The sequence below is a fragment of the Polypterus senegalus genome, chromosome 15 (genome assembly GCF_016835505.1).
Source record: "Polypterus senegalus isolate Bchr_013 chromosome 15, ASM1683550v1, whole genome shotgun sequence".
In the NCBI taxonomy this organism is placed as follows: domain Eukaryota; kingdom Metazoa; phylum Chordata; class Cladistia; order Polypteriformes; family Polypteridae; genus Polypterus; species Polypterus senegalus.
Genome location: NC_053168.1, coordinates 12,738,426 through 12,762,500, shown reverse-complemented (window position 1 = coordinate 12,762,500; position 24,075 = coordinate 12,738,426). Strand labels below are relative to the sequence as shown.

Here is a 24,075-nt window from a genome sequence, read left to right as displayed (position 1 = left end):
TATTGAGTTTTATTTTATGAGCGATAAAATGGATTTAACTGATTTTAGCTTAAGGCTGAAACATAAAAAAATGTGAAAAAGTGGTCTGAATACTGTCTGAAGTACAGTAAAACTGTATGATGGGTGAACATCTGACAATCTGTTTGCATTTCATCTTATGAAAAAAATAACGATGTGTTTATTGGCCCCAAAAGTACCTAAATGTTACCAGTTAAGAAGTAACTTTTTCAGTAAATAACACTAAACTAACAAAAAAGTGAAAGCAGGTCGATATATTCAGTAACCGGCTCTGATGGTGTCTTTTTCAATTTCACATCAACATCATGAGTAAATGAACCTGAGATGTACTCCATTTTTGAATTTTATGGTAGGAAACAGTCCACTAACTTAAAAAGGAAGCAATATAAATTTGTCCTGTCTACTGTGGAGATTCTATGGATAATAAAAGTGTATTAACTGGGAAATGTGCATTATCTTTAAGAACTAATTATATAACAGTAGCATTAAAGGTAAATCCTTAATATACTTGATCACGGCTATTCTAATTCTGTTTCTAATTGTCTGTGTAGATCAAGTTATTAAAACGGATGGGCAAATAGACACCAGCAACCTGAAACTGAATGGCGAGCTGCTGCAGGGCCGTGATACAGTATCACCACAAAGTGTAGATTCTCCCATGTCTCTTTCCAGTCCTCAGCAACATTCCTCTGGCTCTTCTGCATCATCTGTGTCTTCTCTCTCTGGAAGTGATATTGTAAGTTGCAACATATTCTTTTATTTATTCATTTATATATTTTTTAATCTCCACACAAATTTGATTCTAAGTCTTAGTTAGATACGGTTAGTGTGTTGATATCAAACTCTACAATGCAGCCAGTGTGAAAAAATATCATGGAAACATGAAGTAGGGTTTTGCACAGTAGGAAATGTCAAACTTGTGGGTGATAATCAGTACATAAGGACATAAGTTGGGGAAATGATTGTAGACATTTAGTTCATCCAAACATTTACCCAATAAGTATTATCCCATTTGGGTACAATTTAAATGTTATCAAGGTAATGCTTTGCAGAGTATAGATGACCCCTGAAATTCGCGGGGGTTCCGTTCCTCGAGCACCCGCGAATTGTGAAAATCTGCAGATTTTGGTTGTGGTCAAAAAAATGCCTATTTTTATAGTTTAAACCCTAAATATGCCCCCAAAACATTTTAATTTCATTTCAAACTTAGCTTAATACATTACCCTAAAAAAAAAAAAGATTGTAAAGGTAAACCCGTATACTGCACAGTACAGTACTGCTGTGTCTCCCACTGTGCTAGAATGTAAAATACAGATGTTACCCCATATGTACTGTAATTCATGCAAGCACGTTTTCTTTGGTATAAATAGGGTAAGTACATAATAATTTAATAAAATTACAGAAAAATGTACGGCACTCGCCAATAGTGAATGATATTAATTGAAGATGATGATGAATTAGCTGTGCAGTATCAAAAAGGTATGTAATGAAGATAATGACTGCACAGCAAAGCAGAGGATTTACAGCTCCTCGGGTGGCTACTGCGGCATAACTTTTTAGTTCTGGGAGCAAATTCAGTAGTTCAATCTTCTTCTGGACTGTCTTAAACTTTTTCTGGTGCTTAGGTTCATTGCCAGAAGCCTTAGAAGGTGCAGGACGTTTGGGTGGCATCTTAGGGTTTTAAGAAGAACAAAACGAAAAACATGAGAACGCTCAGCGAAACACTCAAGATAGCTACACGCGGTAAACTGTTATGATATGGGAATGCTGGGCTGCATCTGCTGGATATGCATCACAGAGCAGCAGCCAATCAGGAGTAGGAGAAAGGAATAACCCTCTCAGATTGGCTACTTACACCTTCACAAGCCACCTTTTCCTCTACGGTTGCTTTGTGTTCTCTCTACAGTACAATATAGCCACGAAAAAAGCCATCAAAAAATTGTGGAGGATATTTGCGGTTTCCGCTAACAATTATTAGTTAGATTCTAAGGGAAAATGCGTAAACGACTGAGGCCACGAACTCTGAACCGCGACTTCGCGGAGGTCTACTATACTGAGGACCTGGAAAATGTGGTATAGCATGTAGGTGTAGGCTGAATAGCCATTGTCTCAAACATACAGTCGAAGTTTCCAAATTTATAGTTTCATCTGTTGTCCCATTCTGTTCCTCTGTGTTAGCAGTTTCCATTGTGCATTTTGCTTGATCAGTGAAATAAATCCTGTCACTGCTTCATGTCTCTTTGAAGATGTTTACATTATTTATACGTTAATGTCAAGCAGGTCACTAGGGTTAGTAATGAGAATGTTTCAGTGAATAATAGTATAATTGTAGAAAAAAATGAATTAATATATTAATGCAAGACTGAAAACGCTATATTTAGATTGGGTCCTGTATGATTTTTTTTTTTTTAAGGGTGACTTGAATAAGTATTATATTAAAAGTGTTTATTATGTATAGAATTATGTCAATCTAGAGTTTCTTGGATGATTCTTTTATATAAAATAAGCATAATTGCTGACTGCAGAATATTATGCAACAAAAATGAAACATGAAAAATTTAAGTATGATGAATTTTGAAATTGTGAACAATGGTTAAAAGCTATCAAGAATCTAATATTAATAATTGACTTGTGACAATAATCTTTTATCTTCATAGATTGAATCCCTACATTCAGCCATCTCTTTTTATTTATTTAAATTTATCAGTTTACTCTGTACAGGACTATAGATTGACTTTACTGAATTTCATTATAGCTTTCTAGCTTTCCTCTTTATGTCAAGCTCCTACGGCCATTTCTTGCCACCGCCTTCATTGTGCTACATGCATGTTTCGGGATAATAACATTCTTAAGCACTTTTCTATTGGGACGTAGGCTCCTTTTGTAAAGTTCTCATCAGCAAGTAATGTTAAATGTTAAAAGTTTAATGTTACTATTCTATGCACACAGCAAACTGGTTAAATAAAACTTGACTGAAGATCCATTTGTCCACAAGCAGTCTGTTTCAGCTACACTCTGGTATTATTAACTGGAATTTTATTTTTAATAAACCAGGGAGCTAACTGGAAATTAGTGGGAGCCATGACAGAAGCATAATAAAATGTACAACTTGTGTAGTTTTGTTTCTTTTTTTGTATTGGGAATTGAATATAGCAAGTTATTCCTTTTCGGGTTGGCCAAGGAAACAAAAAAAAAAAAAAAATCCTTGCTTCCCAGAATGTTCTGCTGTCTTAAAAGACTCAACAGTGGGAACTATAGCTTGACTTGTGCCTTTTTTTGTTTCAGGCAGTCTAAAGGCAGTCATCCACCTATTAGGAAATTGAATAGTCTTCTTCCTCTTCATCTTTTTCCACTTTTATGTAGTGTTGATGTGCTTGATCAACCATACACACCAGTCTCCATACAGCTCGATCCTGCAGCTCCTCGCCAGTCAGACCCTTTTCCTTCAGATGTTCTTTTACTTTATCTATCTACCTCCACTTTGGCCTCCCTCATTTTCTCTTTTCTCATTTTCTGTACTTCCATTCCCATTGCTCTTGTGCCCACATATTCATCTCTCCTCATTTGTACCTGTTCGCCAAATCCAATCTAGTTTTCTATACTTTCTTAGATATCTTTCCCTTTTTTGTTATACCTCTGATTGTCTCATTTCTTATTCTATCCTTTTGTAACTGAAATTGAATGATTGTGAATTTCTGAATGACTGTCTAGTGCACCCCCAAATATATTTTGTGTAACTGCAGTAGCATGTAGCATTTCATTTATAGCTGTCCAGTTTTATAGACTGTCCATGTTATGACTTATATAATATAAACTGATTTTTAAATGATCATGTCACAGCATTTTCTAAAATTATTTTTGAACAGTGCTCACCAAGAGTGTTATATGATTTTTCAAGATTTGAAAACTTTCTGCATTGTTTTCACAGCTTTCATTGATGAGAGCAATTATTAAGTATGGCTAAATGAACTGTACTTTTCCCGAAGCATTTATTGTAATATTTTTGTTTTGGCTGTGCCTGAATTATGTGGTTTTATCCTTATCAGCCAGTTCAGTTTGTCTCAAAATCCTTAAGAATTTCAATAATCCTATTCTGTATATATATTAAATAAGTAGTTTTTGTTTGTTTTTTTCAGGACTCTGATTCAACTTCTTGTCCAGCCACAAGTATTCATCAGTTTTCAATACAGGCACTAACGCTGACACCACTACCACCTGCACTGCAAATACCAAATGGCAAGCCAAACCTGAATGGGGCATTGATTGTGTCATCTAGTTCTCAGGTAACTTCATTGTACCAGGAGGGAAAACAAACTACTATATTTTCTTTAATATCTGTCTATTATAAAATAAAATCTTGGGTGGGAGACGAGACGTGATTTTCTCGGAAGACACTTTGACGGCCCGCAAGAGACACTTTAATGTCACGCGAGACAAGGCAGTGAAAGAAAAGGACAGCTGCTGTACAGGCTTTTAAACGATCGACGCACAATGCGACAAACAGAACACCCATTTTGGCAGCAGCAGCACAAAGCCAGTAGCTGATTTGTCTGCTTCTCCTAAGCATGCGTTCAGCTTCCCCCTATCGCAACGCGAGCAGCTGTAGCATAGTGTGCCCCTGGGGGGGTGGGGGTGTTCTAGCAAAGCGAATGAGATGTGATCATCTCTTAGGGACACTTTGACGTCACGCGAGACTAGACATTACAACCTTAAGAAGCAAAAACCGACTTTTGCACGTCACACCCTACTTACAAACAATTTAAAACAAGTTCGCAGACATCTAACCGAGCAGTTGTTGGAATGCTTTTGGCAGACACACTTCATGTGCTCCCAGCTCAAAACAACAAGCACAACACACAGCTCGCCAACAGATGATCCGACCGCATCTCTTTAGCATGCATTCATCACCCCCCACCCCCTTCACAATGCGAGTGGCAGAGACACGAAGTGGCTAAAGGACAGCTACTATACAGGCTTTGAAATAATCGACACGCAGCTCGCCAGCAGCAGCAAGACAGCAGCTGGTCCGACCCCATCTCCTTAGCATGCGTTCCGCCCCAAACCCCTCCACACAATGTGAGCAGCGTTATACGTCCCGCGAGAGAGAGATTTAACCACACCCAGGGCCGGAAATAAAGGGCAAGTATTGTTTTTACAAAAGTTTTAAAGTAAAAGTGAAAATAATGCATATTTAACAATTTCCATGAAAATAACAATCTCTTTAAATTGTATATCCGGTAAACCAAATCCGGGGGTGGGCGAGCGAAGCTCCCTAGTATTTCTTAAATATACACTTACTGAGCAAATTATTAGGAACATTGTATTAATGCTGGGTAAAGCCTCCTTTTGCCCTCAAAACAACCTCAAATTTTCAAGCCGTGAATTCTGTGTTGACATGATTGCATTACACAGTCTCTATGTATATTCCTGGCCATCAGACCTTATTACTCTTATTCTATGTTAATTAGTGTTGTCTTATTCTAATTCTTTCTTTGTTTTTTATTTCTCTTTTCTTCATCATGTAAAGCGCTTTGAGCTACATTATTTGTATGAAAATGTGCTATAGAATTAAATGTTGTTGTTGTTGTTGTATCTGTCAGCTGCACATTCATGTTGTCATCTCCTGTTCAACAACATGCCATCGGTGTTCAATCTATTGGATTCAGATCTGGTAAAAGGGAAGGCCACTGAAGGAACACTGAACGCATTGTCATGTTCATAAAGACTTTTGCTTTGTAATGCCATGCATTATCTTGCAGGAAATATCCATTAGAAGATGGGAACATTGTAGCTTTGAAGGAATGCACATTGCTAACAGCAATACTTAAATAGGCCATGGCATTCAATCGATGGTAGATTGGTATTCGTGGGCCAAAAGTAGGTCAAGAATACATTCTCCACACCGTAACGCCACCAACAGCAGCCTGGACTGTTTGACTCAAGGCAGGTTGGGTACATAAATTCATGTTTTGGTACCAAATCCTGGTCCTACCAACTGTGCCTCAGCAGAAAGTGAAATTCTTCAGACCAGGCTAAGTTTTTTTTCTAGTCTTCAGCTGTTCCGTTTGGTGAGCAAAAAGAAGTACCGTAGATCCCGGAATATAAGCCAACTCGGTATATTAGCCGACCTACTAAATTACATGTATTTGCCGATGACCGGTATTTAAGCCGACCCCCTTCTCCAAGCAAAATTTTCTAAATTTCCTTAAAATTGTCTCTTCAGGTATATTTATCATGTTTATCGGCGAGAATTTGAGACTGCCAGCGTTTTTGATGGAAACCAAGAAGTGATTGCGGAGAAGTTTGGTAAAATGAAGCCTTTGTGTTGAAACTATATACGTAAATACGGTACATTGGCGGGTGGATTTCCGGAGACTTGTTATAAATTTGATTATTTTAAATACGCAATACAGTGGACCCTTGACTTAAGAACTTAATTCGTTCGCAAATGCTGCCCCATAATGTGTTCCGAACCTCCCACTGCAACACTTACTTAACCGTTTCATAATAAAAAAGGGTTGTATAATGTGCATAAATTACCAAAACATCAATAATTATTCTAATGTACTAACCAAAAAGTTATAAAAAGTGCCAAGCCTACCAGAAGGCGGCTAGATTAAGCTAGGAGCATGGCGGCGCACATGGTCGCAGCGGCTCAGGGCTCTCCTTTTCAGTGCACTTTTTGTTGTTTTTTGTACTTTTTTTTTGCTTGTTTGTGCACGATCGGTTTGGCGAACATCCGCAACCCCCGTCAGAACCTTATAGACATCGATGTCCAGAGCCAGACATCTGTTTCGAGTGTTTTTCATCACACGCACAACATCCCAGACAACATAGCGAGACCAGCGGGCTCCCCGTGGATTGTTGTCGGGTCTAGGAGACGTCGCAGGCGGAGGAAGGAAAGAAAGCGGGGCCGCAGATCCGGTGTTATGCTAAGGCTGAAAAAACAACCATACAAGCCCTATACAGAACTTTTTTTTTTTGCAACTTCTTTGCATCTTTTCGCAACATTTGTTTATTTGTTTATTTACTTGTTGTGTTCTACACATATGTCTGCACTGAAGGAGCTGCTTTTAATCTCATTGTACATGTGCATAGTGACAATAAAAGGCATTCTATTCTATTCTAGAAACAACAATGTCATACTGTACTCACCATTTAATTTGACATCTTTGGGCTGCAGGAAGGGAGGAGGAGGAGAATGAAACGGAAGGTGGTTATTGTTTAGAAGGAGCCTCCTTATGCAGATCTTTTTTTTTTTTTGTAAAATTGTCGAGATGGTGGATTTTGACATGCTGTACATATTAGCAAGATCGGTCACACGAACAGCACTCTCATATTTCCACACAATTTCCATCTTCCTTTCGATTGTGATCGCTTTCTTTGCCTTCTCTTTCTTCCTTAGCATTTATGTGTCTTGCTTGCATGGTCTTAGTGAATTATATATATATAGGTAAATCATTGCAATGACCGAAATTACATCCACAAACACATGTATCTGGGCTCCGACTGACGCTTACTAACACTCTCGGTTGTTTGTTTACAATCGCGGAAGCGGATACACGTGACTGCATTCGGGTCGTAACGCAAGATGTTGGTCGTAAATCAAAACAAAAATTTTTATTTTAAACTTCCCGATAATTTATTATAAATTTTATTAATATAATTAACAACTAAAAACTCTTTTTTGAATAAATTCTTTATTTAATTTAAAGTACCGGCATGCAAAGTTACTTCTTCATCTGAAAGATGACGCTGTGGTTTCATCATTAATTTCTTCCGTATTCATCGGCAAAATCGCCATTGCACTGGAAATCTTGAATCTGAAACGATACTCGTTGTATAAGCCGACCCCCAAACTCCAAGCCAAAAATCTAGGACGAAATTCTCAGCTTATATTCCGGAATCTACAGTATCACATTTCAAATGTTTATTCTGCAAGACAAAATGAATTTCATTGTGACACAAGAAAGGGCATACAAAATAGATGTTTTTCACTGTGTATTAAAAATGATGTCTTCAAGGTGGTGGCCATCATTAGTGATACGCTCTTCAAGATTTCTGAACGCTCGCATGACTTGTTCGGCCATTTCAAGGGGAGTGGCAGCAATTTCATGGTGAATAGCCTCCTTGAGGGCGTTCAAGGTTTTGAGGTCGGTGTGTGCATACCGCATACCTTCAACTTGAGAGAGTCCCACAAGAAGAAATCGTACGGAGTGAGATCAGGCGAACATGAAAGCCACCCAACATCGCTGCGCAGATAGATCAGCTTACCTAGAAACATCTCTCGCAAAACTCGCATGGATCTCCACGCCGTGTGACCTACTGCTCCATCCTGTTGAAACTAGGCATCCACCATATCCATTTCTTCCAGTTGGGGTCACAAAATGTTCTCTAGTATTTCAATATAACATTCTGAAGTGATGGTGACTGTTGCTCCCCCCTCCTCAAAAAAGTAAGGGCCTACAATGGCACACCAAACTGTAACACGTGTGCTCACTGTGCAGGGGTCTCTGAAGTTCACGAAGGTTGGTTTCTGCCCAGTAGCAAAGATTTTGCTTATTTACACAACCATTCAAATGGAAATGTGCCCTGTCGCTACACATGACGATGGCTTCTCGATGAACGTTTTGCAGAATGTTGGCGCACAACACCCTACGGCTTTCCCAGTCTCTTTCATTGAGTTCCCGTACTCCCATCATTTTTTATGGATGGAAATTAAGGTCCTCATGCAAAATCAAAGACGTCTTGGAAATGCCTAAGGCAGAAGCATGTTTGTGCGCTGAACATCTAGGAGATCTAGGAAATTGATACCCTTACAACTTGGATGTTTTCAGGCGTTCGTACAGTCCAAGGACACCCTGTTGATTTTCTGTTCAATGTTGTACCTGTCTGTCTAAATTTAGCCACCCACTAAATAATTGTTTTTCGAATTGGGACGTCGCCATTAGGAGGAGTGCTGAAGTGCGTTCAGAAGGCGCGTTGCGTAGTTATTGTATCAAAAGTTCAGAAAAGTAAAAAAAAGCAGCATGTGTGAATTTCCAGCTAATTTCTGTGTATTGTTGATTTTTCAAAATAATGATCTCCTCACATGTGTGACAATGAAAGAAAAAGCAGCAGTCAAAATTTTCTTTTTAATGGACCGATTTTGAATTTCATCTCATAGCCTCCGCTCATAATGCTCCAGTCGAGGCTCTAACTAGTCAGATATTAAGCACTTCTTGAAGGTGAGACAGTAGAGAATACAGATACTGCTACGTGCATAACAACCTTTGGTTTATAAATCAGCTGGAATTGACTTATTTAACATTTTATGTTTAAATCTATTTACTTTAAAATGGTTTACTTAAAGTTTCAAACTCAGAACAGCCAAACTTTTTATTTGCAGAGGTTTCAAATAATAAAAATAACTGAGGTGAAATGTTTATTAACTTTGGAGTAAGTAAATGCCTGCCAAAATGTTAAGAACAAAATTTGGCTCTATTAACAGTATAAGTAATTCTGCACTTGCATCCTTGCTTTAATATTTCTATTATTTGTTCTAGACACGAATACCTCTTCCCGGCACACTTGCTGTTACGTCTTTGCCTGGCAGGCAGGTTTGTATCGATGGGACGCACCCCTTGAATGCGGTTCATCATTTAACTTCCCCTGCTGCTCCTCCTGCCTCACCTAGTCCTTTGCCAAGTCCTCATCTTCATCACAAGGTATGCTAATGAGCAAAACAAGTTTCAAGTATCATATTAAATATAATTTATTTTTCAGGTATTGTTCAGTATTTAAGCTTTGTTTTTCGTTAATCTTGTTAATCTACTGAAAGAATGCCACAATGTTATTGTCCTTCATTTTAATTAAGAATCTTAAGATTTGCACTGCGTGTGATGAGGATGGACAGGATTAGAAATGAGTACATTAGACGGTCAGCTCAGGTTGGATGGTTGGGAGACAAAATCAGAGAAGTGAGATTGCGTTGGTTTGGTCATGTGCAGAGGAGAGATGCTGGGCATATTGGGAGAAAGGTGCTAAGGATAGAGCTGCCAGGTAAGAGGAGAAGAGGAAGGCCTAAGAGAAGGTTTATGGATGTGCTGAGAGAGGACATGCAGGTCATGGGTGGGACAGAGCAAGATGACGAGGACAGAAAGATATGGAAGAACATGATCCGCTGTGGTGACCCCTAACGGGAGCAGTCAAAATAAGAAAAGGAGGAAACTGTCATTGTAATACCGTTGTGGGGAAAAATAAAATAACTTCTCACTTTGCATGCTTCAGTAACTCAGTTATTCACAGAAATTTGATTTCTAAAATGCCATATAAACCCTTAATTCCATTTAGATAAAGCAGACTATTGGTATGTGAGAAACGTTATTAACAGAGGTAGATTTGCTTTGGTAATCACATTTTTCCTTTACCTTGCTGAAATAATCTCTTAATATTTCAGAAATCGCTAAATTTATGTTGATAACCGGAACGTACAAGTGCTAAACTCCACAACATAATGTCGAGAGCAGTAGAGTAATAAAAGTAATATGCTTTGTATAGTCTGATTTTTTTTAAAAAGTAATGCAACTCTTATTTTACTAAAGTTAAATATACCTGCAATTATTATTACTCCAGCAGCACTGGGCATAAGGCAAGAATCATACTAGGCAAGGCCTTTGCAGGGCTCAGTCACACAGTCAAGCCAAAAAAGAGTGCGCTGTGTGCCTTCCGGCAACAGAAACAAATAAATAAATTGTTGATTTGACTAAATATAAATTTTATAAATTTATAAAATAGCTGACCCGTGGCACCACCCACGTAGTAATAAAGCAGGACAAACTTTAAAAATCAATACAATTTTTTTTTTAAATGTAATTCTGTCCAAGTGGAAGGTAAGTACGCTCAAACGTCAAATGCTGGCATTGTATCTGATCGTGTTCGGCTCTGACGGGAGAGTGTCCCCCACGTGATGAGAAAAGCGTGATATCTCTGGCAAGCAGCAGCTACCCTCTAAAACACACGTCGTTCTGATCTCCCTCTCTCAAAAACATCAAACGCTACTCCTTAACAATCTCTAGATGATGTCTGTTAAACAAACAGGTATCGCTAACTAAGTGGAGGCAAAGTACACTGCAACATGTGGCGAGAGGTAGAGCGACTCGAACAAAGGCTGGCATGTGAGGATGGCCCCCCATCCTTACCTCGGCCTGCAGCATCGCTCTTTGATTTGCACAAATAAATTGGTACCACAAGCGAACAATGATACTTAGCGTGATGAGAGAATTGACCAAACTAACCGGAATGTTCAAGCAAATTGTAGAGAAAAAAAACCTGATCTAAATTCGTTAAATAGTTCTCTCGTAAAAAGCGTACAGAAATACAGACAGACAGACTTCATATATACTGTGTGTGTATGTGTATGTGTGTGTGTGTGTATATATATATATATATATATATATATATATATATATATATATATATATATATATATATATATATATATATATATATATATATATATATATATATACACTCAGCAAAAAAAGAAACGTCCTCTGACTTTCAACTGTTTTTACTTTCAGTAAACTTAATGTGTAAATATTTGTATAAACACTTAAAGAGTCAACACCATAAGACATAAGCTAAAAATGTTTCACAATGTGTCCCTGAATGAAGGGAGGCTCAAAATCAGAAGTTCCAGTCAGTATCTGGTGTGGCCACCAGCTGCTTGAAGTACTGCAGTGCATCTCCTCCTCATGGACTGGACCAGATTTATCAGTTATTGCTGTGAGATGTTACCCCACTCTTCCACCAAGGCACCTGCAAGTTCCTGGACATTTCTGGGGGGAATGGCCCTAGCCCTCACCCTGCGATCCAACAGGTCCCAGACGTGCTCAATGGGATTGAGATCCGGGCTCTTCCACTGCGAGGATGATCAGCTGTCCTTCCTGTCTCCCTGTAGCGCTGTCTTAGGCGTCTCACAGTGCGGACATGGCAATTTATTGCCCTAGCCACATCAGCAGTCCTCATGCCTCCCTGCAGCAGGCCTAATGCACGTTCACGCAGATGAGCAGGGACCCTGGGCATCTTTCACAGTCGGTAGACAAGTCTCTTTAGTGTCCTGCGTTTTTAGAACTGTGACCTTAAATGCCTACTTTCTGTAAGCTGTTAAGGTCTTAACGACCATTCCACAGGTGCATGTTAATTCATTGATTATGGTTAATTGAACATGCATGGAAAACATTGTTTAAACCCTTTACAATGAAGATCTGTAAAGTTATTTGGATTTTTAAAACATTATTGTTGAAATACACAGTCCTGAAAAAGGGACGTTTCTTTTTTTGCTGAGTATATATATAGACAGACAGATAGATATAGAGATATAGTAGATGGCTTTTCACTACTGTAACTTTATATCATAATTTTAACAGGGATGTTATTGTCGTGCAAGCTGAAATTCGTACTTGTGTGTTCTAATCAATATGCAACATGTTTTATGTTACTGCGGTGCAAATAATACATGCTGAGCTACATTCCATAGACCTGGAGAATATTAAAGACACACCTTACAATCCTAGAAAGGTTCAATAATGTGTGCAGAGTCTCTCAGAGATGACTTTTCACAAATGATAAGTGGTCTTCAGTGGATTGCGGAGGGGAGGCAGTGTGCGATCAAGGATGTTGGAACAAGTCACGTAACATAAACCGTGCAAAAAAAAAAAACTAAAACGTGGCTGTCAGTTGGTGTCTGCTATTTTGTAAGCCGGTTTCTGTGGCCATAACAGTGGAGTCCAATCTTTCATTATTAAATGAACACATCCGTTCTTGGGCTTAAATGTCATTTTGGGGTGTGCCTTGGTCCGTGTTTACTACAATATTTAAGATTTTTTTTATTTTAATACAGAACAAAATTATTAAAACTTGTGTATTTACATTTTGATTTGAATTTCTTTTACAAGCTTTTGATTTTTGAATATCTAATAATAAGCAACACTAAATGTGCAGTGCTTTTCTTTTTTACGAAGATTTAATTTGGTTGGGATGTTGTATCATGAAGCCTCAATCGCAGTGTGAATTGTATCCTGGGATTAGTGTATTGTCTCCTGCCTAGTACTTGGGGGTTCTTAATGCAACTGCATTACATTAAGAATTTCTAGGTAAGCGATATACAATCTGTGGAGAATAAAAGATCATTAATATCGGTAAAGTTCAAACTGGAGGAGTGGAAAGCGGTGTACGCCCCAAAATAAGTATTAATAATTATATTAGTTAACTCTGTAAGGGCGAATGTTGACTTTTGTCGAAATTCAGGGCTAGAGAACGGTAATTGTCTGTAAACTGTGACATTTTAGTTTAAAAATCTTTGCTCGAAGGAAAGATAGCGTCGTTGATTTGACCTTGATTCCCCTCACTTGCATAAGTAGCGAATGTGAAACAACCTCTAAAATAGCATCAACCTCTGGTGAGAGACCAAAGCAAATGCGCAAAGCAAAATACTCTTTGGACGATGTTTTGCATATTTTCGCTGAATCTGACTCAGACTTGTCGGACTCCGATTTTGATGCAAATGATCTGGAGATGGATATCGAAAACAAAAGTGAGGTACCAGTATTAGCTGACCGGCCCCCAGCTGATCGCAGTACTGAACACATTCGTGCTGCTGTTGTGCCTACAGCAATGTTCACCTGGTAGGACTGCCATTTATGATGACAAGAGACACAAAACAGATGGCGCTGCACTGCGACTGCCATGCAAAGACAACCAAGAAGCCAATCTAACCATGTATTCCTGCTGGCCATCGAGCCACTCCTCATTAGTAGATGCCAGAGACGTCAAACAGCAGCCACAGCACACAATAACAGACATTTATGTTGATTTATCTGTGAAACCATTGCTTTGTGTGCTTTTCAGAAAATTTCTTTTGGAAAAAACATTCAGCCTTCAAAGAGTTAATTACGAGGACTGTTCAATAATTTGTATTATAAATCTGAACTTGTCACTGGAGATCAGGACCTGTGTTGCCACGCCATACATGCAGTTTGAGGTCATTTCATATCAACAACAGCAGCAGCATTTATTTATATGGCACATTTTCATACAAATTATGCAGCTCAAAGTGCTTTACATGATGAAGAAAGAGAAAAAAGACAAAATAAATAAAAATTAGAATAAGGGAACACTAATTAACATAGAAAAAAAAGTAAGGTCCAATGGCCAGGGAGGACAGAAAAAGCAAAAAACTCCAGACGGCTGGAGAAAAAAATTAAAATCTGCAGGGGTTCCAGGCCACAAGACCACCCAGCCCCCTCTAGGCATTCTGCCTAACATGAATGACCTCAATCAGTCCTCATGGTATTCAGGGTTCTCTTGGAAGAACTTGATGCTGATGGTCATGTGGACTTCTATCCTTTAATCAATAATGTAGGGACATCACAGTGCTTTGATCAGGTGGTGGTGGCGCAGGTTGCTAGCCCAGAAAACCGGAAAAAGATCAGAAGAGAAAAGTAGTGGTTAGTACGGATTTTGGAGCCACCATGAATAATCATGATAATTAATTGAATATACAGAGCATCAGGATTAAACTAAGATGAAGCTATGAGAAAGCCATGTTAAAGTAATGTGTTTTTTAGCAGTTTTTTAAAGTGCTCCACCATATTAGCCTGGTGAATTCCTATTGGCAAGCTGTTCCAGATTCTAGGTGCATAACAGCAGAAGGCCGCCTCACCACTTCTTTTAAGTTTAGCTCTTGGAATTCTAAGCAGACACTCATTTGAAGATCTAAGGTTAAAATTTGGAATAAAAGATGTCAGTAACTCCGATATATAAGATGGAGCAGATTATTTAAGGCTTTTAAACCATAAGCAGTATTTCAAAGTGAATTCTGAATGACACAGGTAACCAGTGTAGTGACATCAAAACTGGAGAAATGTGCTCGGATTTTTTTTTCCTAGTTAGGATTCTAGCAGCTGCATTCTGCACTAGTTGCAATCAATTTATTTATTTTTTTTAGGGTAGTCCTGAGAGGAGAGCGTTACAGTAATCTAGTCGACTGAAAACAAAAGCGTGGATTAATTTCTCAGCATCTTGCAATGTTATAAGAGGTCTAACTTTTGCTATATTTCTTAAGTGGAAAAATGCTGCCCTAGTGATCTGATTAATATGTGATTTCAAATTCAGGTCAGAGTCAATAGTTACCCCTAAATTCCTTTCCTCCGTTTTGACTTTTAATCCTAATGGCTCAAGTTTATTTCTAATAACCTTATTATATCCATTATTGCCAATCACTAAAATTTCTGTTTTCTCTTCATTTAGTTTGAGAAAATTACTACTCATCCATTCAGAAACACAAGTAAGACATTGTGTCAGTGAATCAAGAGAGTCTGGGTCGTCAGGCGCTATTGATAAGTACAATTGTGTGTCATCAGCATAGCTATGGTAGCTCACGTTATGCCCCGAGATAATCTGACCTAACGGAAGCATGTAAATCAAAAAGAGCAGTGGACCCAGGATAGAGCCTTGTGGAACACCATATAGAATATCATGTGCCTTTGAAGTATAATTACCACAACTTGCAAAACATTTTCTACCTGCCAGGTAGGATTCAAACCAATTTAAGACACTGCCAGAGAGACCCACCCATTGATTAAGGCAATTTCTAAGAATATTGTGATCAATGGTATCGAATGTGGCACTCGGATCTAAGAGGATGAGAACAGATAAACGGCCTCTGTCTGCATTTACCCGCAAGTCATTTACTACTTTAACAAGTGCAGTTTCTGTACTGTGATTTGTTCTGAAACCCAACTGAAACTTATCAAGAATAGCAGGTTTATTGAGATGGTCATTTAACTGCATAATGACTGCCTTCTCTAAAATTTTACTTAAGATAGGCAGATTTGAAATGGGTCTAAAATTTTCAAAAGCAGAGGAGTCAAGATTATTTTTCTTGAGCAGGGGTTTAACTACAGCAGTCTTAAGACAGTCTGGGAAGACCCCCGTATCTAATGACGAGTTTACTATGTCAAGAATACTATCAATTAGCACGCCCGATACTTCTTTGAAAAAACTTGTTGGTATTGTGTCGAGGATGCAAGTGGAGGGTCTCAGAAATTATTTTATTTAAATCATGTAAATCTATCCTGGTGAAAGAATTTAATTTGTTTAAAATGGAGTACCAGGGTTTAAGTGGTTCAGTATTGGGGAGATGTACTGTATCATTTCTAATACCATAGATCCCGGAATACAGGCCGACCCGGTATATTAGCCGAACCCCTTCTCTACCTACTAAATTACATGTATTTGCCGATGACCGGTATTTAAGCCGACCCCCTTCTCCAAGCAAAATTTTTTAAATTTCCTTAAAAGTGTCTCTTCGGGTATATTTATCATGTTTATCGTTGAGAATTTGAGACTGCCGGCATTTTTGATGTACAATATAATGTGCATAATTTACCAAAACACCAATCATTTTTCTAATGTACTAACCAAAAAGTTATAAAAAGTGCCTAGCCTACTTCGATTAAGTTAGGAGCATGGCGGCACACATGGTCGCAGCGGTTCAGGGCTCTCCTTTTCAGTGCTCTTTTTTGTTGTTTTTGTACTTTTTTTTTTGTCCTTGTTTGTGCACGATCGGTTTGGCGAACATCCGCTACACCATTCAGAACCTTATAGACATTGGTGTCCAGAGCCAGACATCTGTTTCGAGTGTTTTTCATCACACGCACAACATCCCAGACAACATAGCGAGACCAGTGGTCTCTCCGTGGATTGTTGTCGGGTCTAGGAGACAACGCAGACGGAGGAGGGAAAAAAAGCAGAAGCAGGGCTGCAGATCCGGCGTTATGCTAAAGCTAAAAAACAACCATACAAGCCCTATACAGAACTTTTTCTGCATTGAAGGAGCTGCTTTTAATCTCATTGTAGATGCGTATAGTGACAATAAAAGGCATTCTATTCTAGAAACAATTTCATACTGTACTCACCATTTAATTTGACATCTTTGGGCTGCAGTAAGGGAGGAGATATTTCCACACAATGTCCATCTTCGTTTCGATTGCGATCGCTTTCTTTTACCTTCTCTTCCTTCCTTAGCAATTATGTGTCTTGCTTGCATGGTCTTAATGAATTATATATATATAAGTAAATCATTGCAATGACGGAAATTACATCCACAAACACATGTATCTGGGCTCTGACTGACGCTACTAACGCTCTCGGTTGTTTGTTTACAATCGCGCAAGCGGATACACGTGACCGCATCCGTTTCGTAATGCAAGATGTTGGTCGTAAATCAAAACAAAAAATTATTTTTTTAATAATATTATTAATAAAATCAACAAGTAAAACACTTTTTTGAATAAATTCTTTATTTAATTTTAAGTACCGGCTTGCAAAGTTACTACTTCATCTGAAAGATGGCTCTGTGGTTTCGTCATTATTTACTTCCGTATTCATCGGCAAAACCGGCATTGCGCTGGAAATCTTGAATCTGAAACGATACTCGTTGTATAAACCAACCCCCAAACTCCAAGCCAAAAATCTAGGACGAAATTCTCGGCTTATATAACGGGATCTACGGTATGAATTTTTTGATTAAAAAATACAGCAAAAGCCTCACAAGTTTTACTGGAAGTATTTTAGAGGCATTCCATTAAGTGACCTGGGTCTCGCAGACGATCAATCGTAGAGAAAAGGACTCTGGGATAACTAGCATTGTTATTTATAATTCTAGAGAAATAACAGCGCCTCTCAAGATGGACTATGTTGTTGTATTCTGTTATTTTAACCTTCCAAATTTCATAATGGACAGTCAGTTTAGTTTTTCTCTATTTACGTTCAGCTCTCCGGCATGTTCTCTTAAGATCAGACGCTTTCGTTCTTCCACGGTATAACAGTACTAGAAGATTTTTTAACTATCTTTTCAGGTGCGACTATGTCAGCAGCAGCTCTCACCTTAATATTAAAATTTTCCACCTTACTATTTACATTATCCTTGCCATTGTAGTAAGCACTACAAATGGACTGGTTGCTTAAAATGTTTGTTAATTTTGAATGATGAATCAAAGAAGCATTTTTTAACAATATGCTTCTCGTGAATATTTTCTATCATTGTTTCTATATTAAATAGTAACAGAAAATGGTCTGATAGACCCATATCAATGACCTGCTTTACATCAACTTTTAGTCCTTTGGCTGATTAACGAGCTGTCTCAAATAAAGAGTCCAGGAGCTTCATGAATTCTTTTACTTTCGGGTCACACTGATTATCTATATGAAAGTTAAAATCACCGACTATTAGGAGTGTGTCATAGTTCGTAATTACAATTGACACCAAGTCTGAGAATTTCTCAAAGAAAGATGCATTGTTTTTAGGAGGTCTATACACGGATAATACTAGAAACTGAGAAACTCCATGAATAACAACGGCAAGATTCTCAAAGGACCTGAATTTGCCAAAGCCGACATCTTTACACTTTATCCAGCTCGATTAAATGTTTGCTAAGCCGCTGCCTTTCTTACCTTGCCGATCCGCATGAGCAAAGCTGTAATTTGGAGGTACAGATACGATTAAAACAGCCGCACCATCTGAGCTAAGCCACGTTTCACTTAGTGCAATAAAATCAATTTTCCTATAACTAATAAGATCGCTGATGGAAAACGTCTTGTTGGTTATCAAGCACTCCGAGAGAAGATGGCAAATGCATCTGCCTGTGAGTCTACAAAGAAATTGACAGATTGGGAGCATCGTTCCTTTAAATTCCTTTCAAAGGAAAGGAAGAAGCTAAAAGAAATCCATGAGAGTTTGAATGCTATGTATGGTGGTGATGCACCTTTTTACTATACGATAGAGTTTTGGGCTAAGCGATTTTAAATGGTTTTGGGAATCGATTGATGATGACCTCCACACGAGGTGTTCAGTTGGAGGCATCTTCACAGAAAATGGACCAAAAAATGAAAGTCGTCGTGTTAAGGCTAATTTGGCTAATCATGAAATAAGCATTTCAGCTGGCACAGTTTCTATAAACAATCCATACTCATTTGATGATGTCAAAGGTCAGTTCCTGATGGGTTCCCTGAATACTGACATCAGATCATAGAGCACGCCGCCAAGAATTCAGTCATGAGAACTGGGACCTTTTTCCTTATCACAGATTGTTACTGGGGATGTAATGCGGGTTCACCACCAGGACCCTGAAATCATACGAGTCCATGCAATGGATGCATAAGGGGTCCCCAACTCCTAAGAAACCACCCGCCCACCACACAGTCACCTCCACTTGCATACGGTATGCTGCCTGCAGTGGCCGCCCACTGAGAACAAACAGGGTGCGGCCAAAGGCGGTTAGTGAATCACCCACCCCACTGCCTTCATTCAACAGGCAGCCACCCGAGGCACACTACAATCCTACTCCCCACCAACCCATTCACCCTCAATGGCCTCCACTCAGCTACAACCGGGTCACCACTTACAGCATCACCAGCTGCCCACTGAGAACAAATGGGGCAGCTGTTCGAGGGATACTGCAAGGCTGTGTGGTGGGCGGGCAGTGAATGCCCCAACCAGCCTTCATCCAGTCAGGAGCAGTAGCTGTGGCGGCGTGGCGGGCGATCAGCAAACTGCCCCGTCAAGCCTCCTCCCTGCACACGAGTGCTTGCTGCGCACCCAGCCGCCCACTGAGAATGAATGGGGCGTGGCCCCCACCGCCCCATTCATCAACCGCAGCCACCCGAGGGACGCTACACTGGGCGAGCAGCGAAACTGCCCCCCCTCCAGCCACCACTGGATCAGCAGTTACTGAGGAGCGTGCGTCGCGTCCCCCAGATAGATGAAGGAGCAGCTGTGGCCCCGTTCATATGTCGGATGTCCGTAACTCGGGGAGTACTAGTAAAAGGTGCAATTTTGCTTGCCTTCTCATTGCATCCATAATTACTAACATGGTACCACACTCTACTACTTCATAATCAGGTAATAATAATTCATTACATTTATATAGCGCTTTTCTCAGTACTCAAAGCGCTATCCACACAGGGAGGAACCGGGAAGCAAACCCACAGTCACCTTACTGCAAAGCAGCAGCACTACCACTGCACCACCTGTGAGGACAGGTAGACAAATTATTAAACGCCCCTTGTATTTCAGGAGGGGGGGCATATTGGTATATTTTTACTTTACAGTAAAATATAACAGTGTTCAAAAAGTAAGGATTTATTTTTGTTTTTTTTTTCCCCCATATAGGTGCACAGTGTGCCAAAATATTCAGTTAAATCCTTTCACAGCCCAGGAACTGTTCATAACAATATGATGGGGAGTATAAAGCAACCTGTTAACAATAGGGGCCACCATCAATATAACCGGAGCACATGGCGAAGGAGGAAGCACCCGAGAGAGAGCTTGCCCGTCAGCCTTAGTCGATGAGAAACCTGCTTCCTTACTCTGAAGGTGGATTTTCGTTCATCATTTTTAAATAGATGTCAGACATGGGAGCAAGACCAGCATTTGCAATTTTATCCTTTTTTCTTTTTTTTTTTTCTTTTTTTTTTTGTCCTCTCCTCTGTTATTCTGTCTCCACCCCTCTCTCTGTCTGCATGCTTCCTGTACGGTGGCCAAGAACCCATCTTGCAGATAATACTGTTTGGCGCTGAATATCTATGGAGATGTTATTTGGATGTGAACGTTTCTGGGGTTCATTTTTTTTTTTGTTTTTTGTTCGTTTTGGATTTTTGGTTGGAAGTTGGGAGGTGAGTGTGGGCTTGCTGTGGGAGGGGGGAAATGGGGAGGGGGTGTTGTGGATTTTACCATGATTCTACATCCAGTGCTGGACACCACACTAAGGTGACAACCTGCCAGAGCTTGAAGAAGCTAACTGCCGTTTTATTTTAAACACTAGTGTCAAAGACATGGCATGTTTAATGAAAAGACTTCTGCTCTTTTTTTGTCTCTCATGGACACAAATCTTCATGGAGAACGCTGCCTCCTTTTTCATACTCATTGTGAACTTTTTACTGTGTACATATGAAACAAATTGTTTATCATTTGTGCAATAACTGTTTTCAGAAGAAAAAAGGTTTTATTTAATTTTGTTGTTTTGATATGTCACGTGTCTAAGTTATATTGAGATGTAGGGTTTTTCTTTCCCTTCAAGTTTACAAATCCTTTCGTGGGTTGCATTCTTTGCAGGTTTGCCTTTTTAACTGAAGTTGAGGGTTAAACAATGTCAACCGTGCGACAGGGACTCCCCTTTTAATGATTTTTATGCATTGTCATAATGAGCTTTCCTGGGAATATAACTGTTAGGTTGTTACATTTAGCATGGTTTTATTTCACTAGATGGCGATGTTGTACTGTTTTTACATAGGAAAAAAATAATTTTTACCATTTCTTTTAATCATTTTTTTTCTATTTTGAACATGTCCAGTTTTCATCCGTGTGGGAGATGAGAAATGAATGCGCATGTTAGCCGCTTTCACTTTTTTTTTTTTTTTTTGGGGACACATGCAAAGTTGCATATTTCAGAGCATACAGGTATGTCGTGGTCTAAATGTTGCTGCTTTCATGCCTTTCTCACTGAAGCTGCCGGAGCAGTTTTATGGTTCCCACATATCTTGTGGTTTTTTTTTTTTTCTTTCTTAAAAAGCTGTTATCGTCAGCCTCATTATTAAGTATTGTTTCTCTTAACTTAGGCGGAGACAACAACAACAACAACTGACGCTTAATTCCCAGAAAATGCATTGTCTGGAATGAAACCAGCACAGGTTTAGGGAGGGAGGGGGAGTCACGAGAAAGTTCGGTGGACGAGGAAGAAGACGCCGATGATTAAATGTTAAGTAACCTGTATTTATGCAAAGGGGCCAAATATAAGCTTTTGCTTTACTGGCACCCGGTTAACCGAATGTAGAGAAAGGAATTATTTTGATTCCATTCTGGAATCTGTATAGCAGTATGCATTCGTTCTGTTAAGAGCAACACAAATAAATCTTACTAAGTACTTTGGTTGCTGTATTCCTCACCCGAAGTATTTTTTACAGTATTGCATCGTGGTGCTGCAAGTGTGCGACTCACTAACTGCATTGCTAGCACTTAAAAGTTACTGATGCATACAGGTATACTATGCAAGTGTTTGTTTTTATTTTAGACGTTTTTTTTTTTTGTTTGTTTTTTCTTGACAACCACGTTTTCATCTGTTAGAAAAGAGGAGTCATAATAACACTTCCTAGAATTCCTAACAAGATGGTTGTCTGAAGGGATAAGTTATTATTACATGATACCTGTATTACGTGCAAGTCAAATAACTGTTTGAGCTTGAGCTGCAGTGAACACTACCAGGTAAAATATATTTCAACAGTGGTTGAAACCAAAAACGAGCAACATCAGCTGCCACATGACCCGTTTCAGATTCCGTTTGAGTCCATTTTTGGTTTTCTTTCTTGTTTTCTTTCCTTTTCCTTTTCCTTCTTCTGTATGTCCATTGTACTCTGTGAAGAGTTGATTTCTCAAACTGAAATCAGTGCCGAATGCATGTAAGTCGTAGTTAATTTTGTTTAAATGTAGATTAACACAGGAAAATTTAACCAAGCAGGCCTCTCATTAAAACAACGTCACACACTTTACGCAGAATATTTCACACCGGCGCTTGCTGCTGCCCGCCACTCTCTTTAAACGTGGTGGTCACATTACAGTAGGCCATTTTTTAAAACATTTTATTTTTTTGGGTCATGTCAAACCCGTCACACTCATTCAGCTACCACTGAGATTGTATCTTAACTGGTGTAAAACAGAAGTATCATGTATCATTGGGGTTTTTTTTTTCTGTTTTGGATTATTTTCAAACATATTTTTATGTAAAGTTTTTTCTATTTTATTTTTAATAAACTTCTTAAAACAAGTTTAGTTTGATTTTAATGAATGTGGTCACAGAACATTTCTGACTCGATTCTGTTTTTTTTTTTTATATAATGAATCTGTTGCTATAACCTCTTATTCTTTTGTCTGATTTCCTTGTCTTTAAACAGAAAACCTCAAAGAACATACACAGTGCCGTGGGGAAGAGGTGTGCACATCACTTACAGTTTCCTTGTCGTCTAACTTGAAAAAACGGAGTCACTCATTGCATATTGTCAGGAGAAAGTAGGGTGATAGGACACCTTTTATTGGCTAACTAAATAGATTGCAAATGCAAGCTTTCGAGGCAGCTTAAGGCCCCTTCATCAGGCGAGGTGTAGCAAACAAACTGAAACACACTGAAGCTAATAATGGGAGAGAAAGGTGATTTTTTTTTCTTTCATCTTAACAACCTTTTTGTTCAAATGTTAGCAAAATGAATAAACCTTAGGTGAATTAACCCTGAAAGAAGAGAACAATGAACTAATAAAATGTAGAGATAAGATAACCATCACTAGGCAAAGTCCTGTAAGGTTTATTTTTGAAGTGCATTGTCTGTAAGATAGGCCTCCGATGTAGTCAGCTGGTCAGTCAGTCTGTCTGTAAGTCCACATATCTGCTCATACTATAAAACTCTTGTCTCTATTCAGAGTATATAGAGTATTGAGTTTAACAACAACAACATTTATTTATATAGCACATTTTCATACCAAAAGTAGCTCAAAGTGCTTTACATAATGAAGAAAATAAAAATAAAAGACAAAATAAGAAATTAAAATAAGACAACATTAGTTAACATAGAAAAGGAGTAACGTCCGATGGACAGAAAAAAACAAAACAAAAAAAAAACTCCAGACGGCTGGAGAAATAAATAAAATCTGCAGGGGTTCCAGGCCATGGGACCGCCGAGTCCCCTCTGGGCATTCTACCTAACATAATTGAAACATTCCTCTTTGTAGTTTAAGCATTAGTTTGTATTCCCATTCTCTCCACTCCTGTTGGGTCTTGAAATTACCCATGAGCACAGTGACCCTCAGATCCTTTATGCTGTGGCCGTTACTGTTAAAGTGTGCTGCCACCGGAAGATCAACGCTGTTCTGAGTGATATGAATCTGCGTGAGTTCATTCGCTGGCGCAGTGTCTGCCCAGTTTCAATTACATAGAGTCCTCATGCACACGATTAGCAGATTTGCTTGTGA

At 38.9% G+C, this 24,075-nt stretch overlaps 1 protein-coding gene across 1 annotated transcript in view; it reads left to right on the top strand.

Annotated features, from left to right (window-relative positions):
- The window catches only part of tent4a (terminal nucleotidyltransferase 4A), a 96,441-nt gene extending 75,700 nt beyond the window's left edge, over nucleotides 1-20,741 (top strand). Inside the window, exons 10-13 of the mRNA XM_039736909.1 lie at nucleotides 570-754; nucleotides 4,155-4,301; nucleotides 9,564-9,725; nucleotides 20,234-20,741. Of these exons, the coding sequence (XP_039592843.1) occupies nucleotides 570-754; nucleotides 4,155-4,301; nucleotides 9,564-9,725; nucleotides 20,234-20,413 (674 nt within the window). The 3' untranslated portion in view covers nucleotides 20,414-20,741. The remainder of the gene's footprint in view (nucleotides 1-569; nucleotides 755-4,154; nucleotides 4,302-9,563; nucleotides 9,726-20,233) is intronic.
- The last annotated feature ends 3,334 nt before the right edge of the window (nucleotides 20,742-24,075 follow it).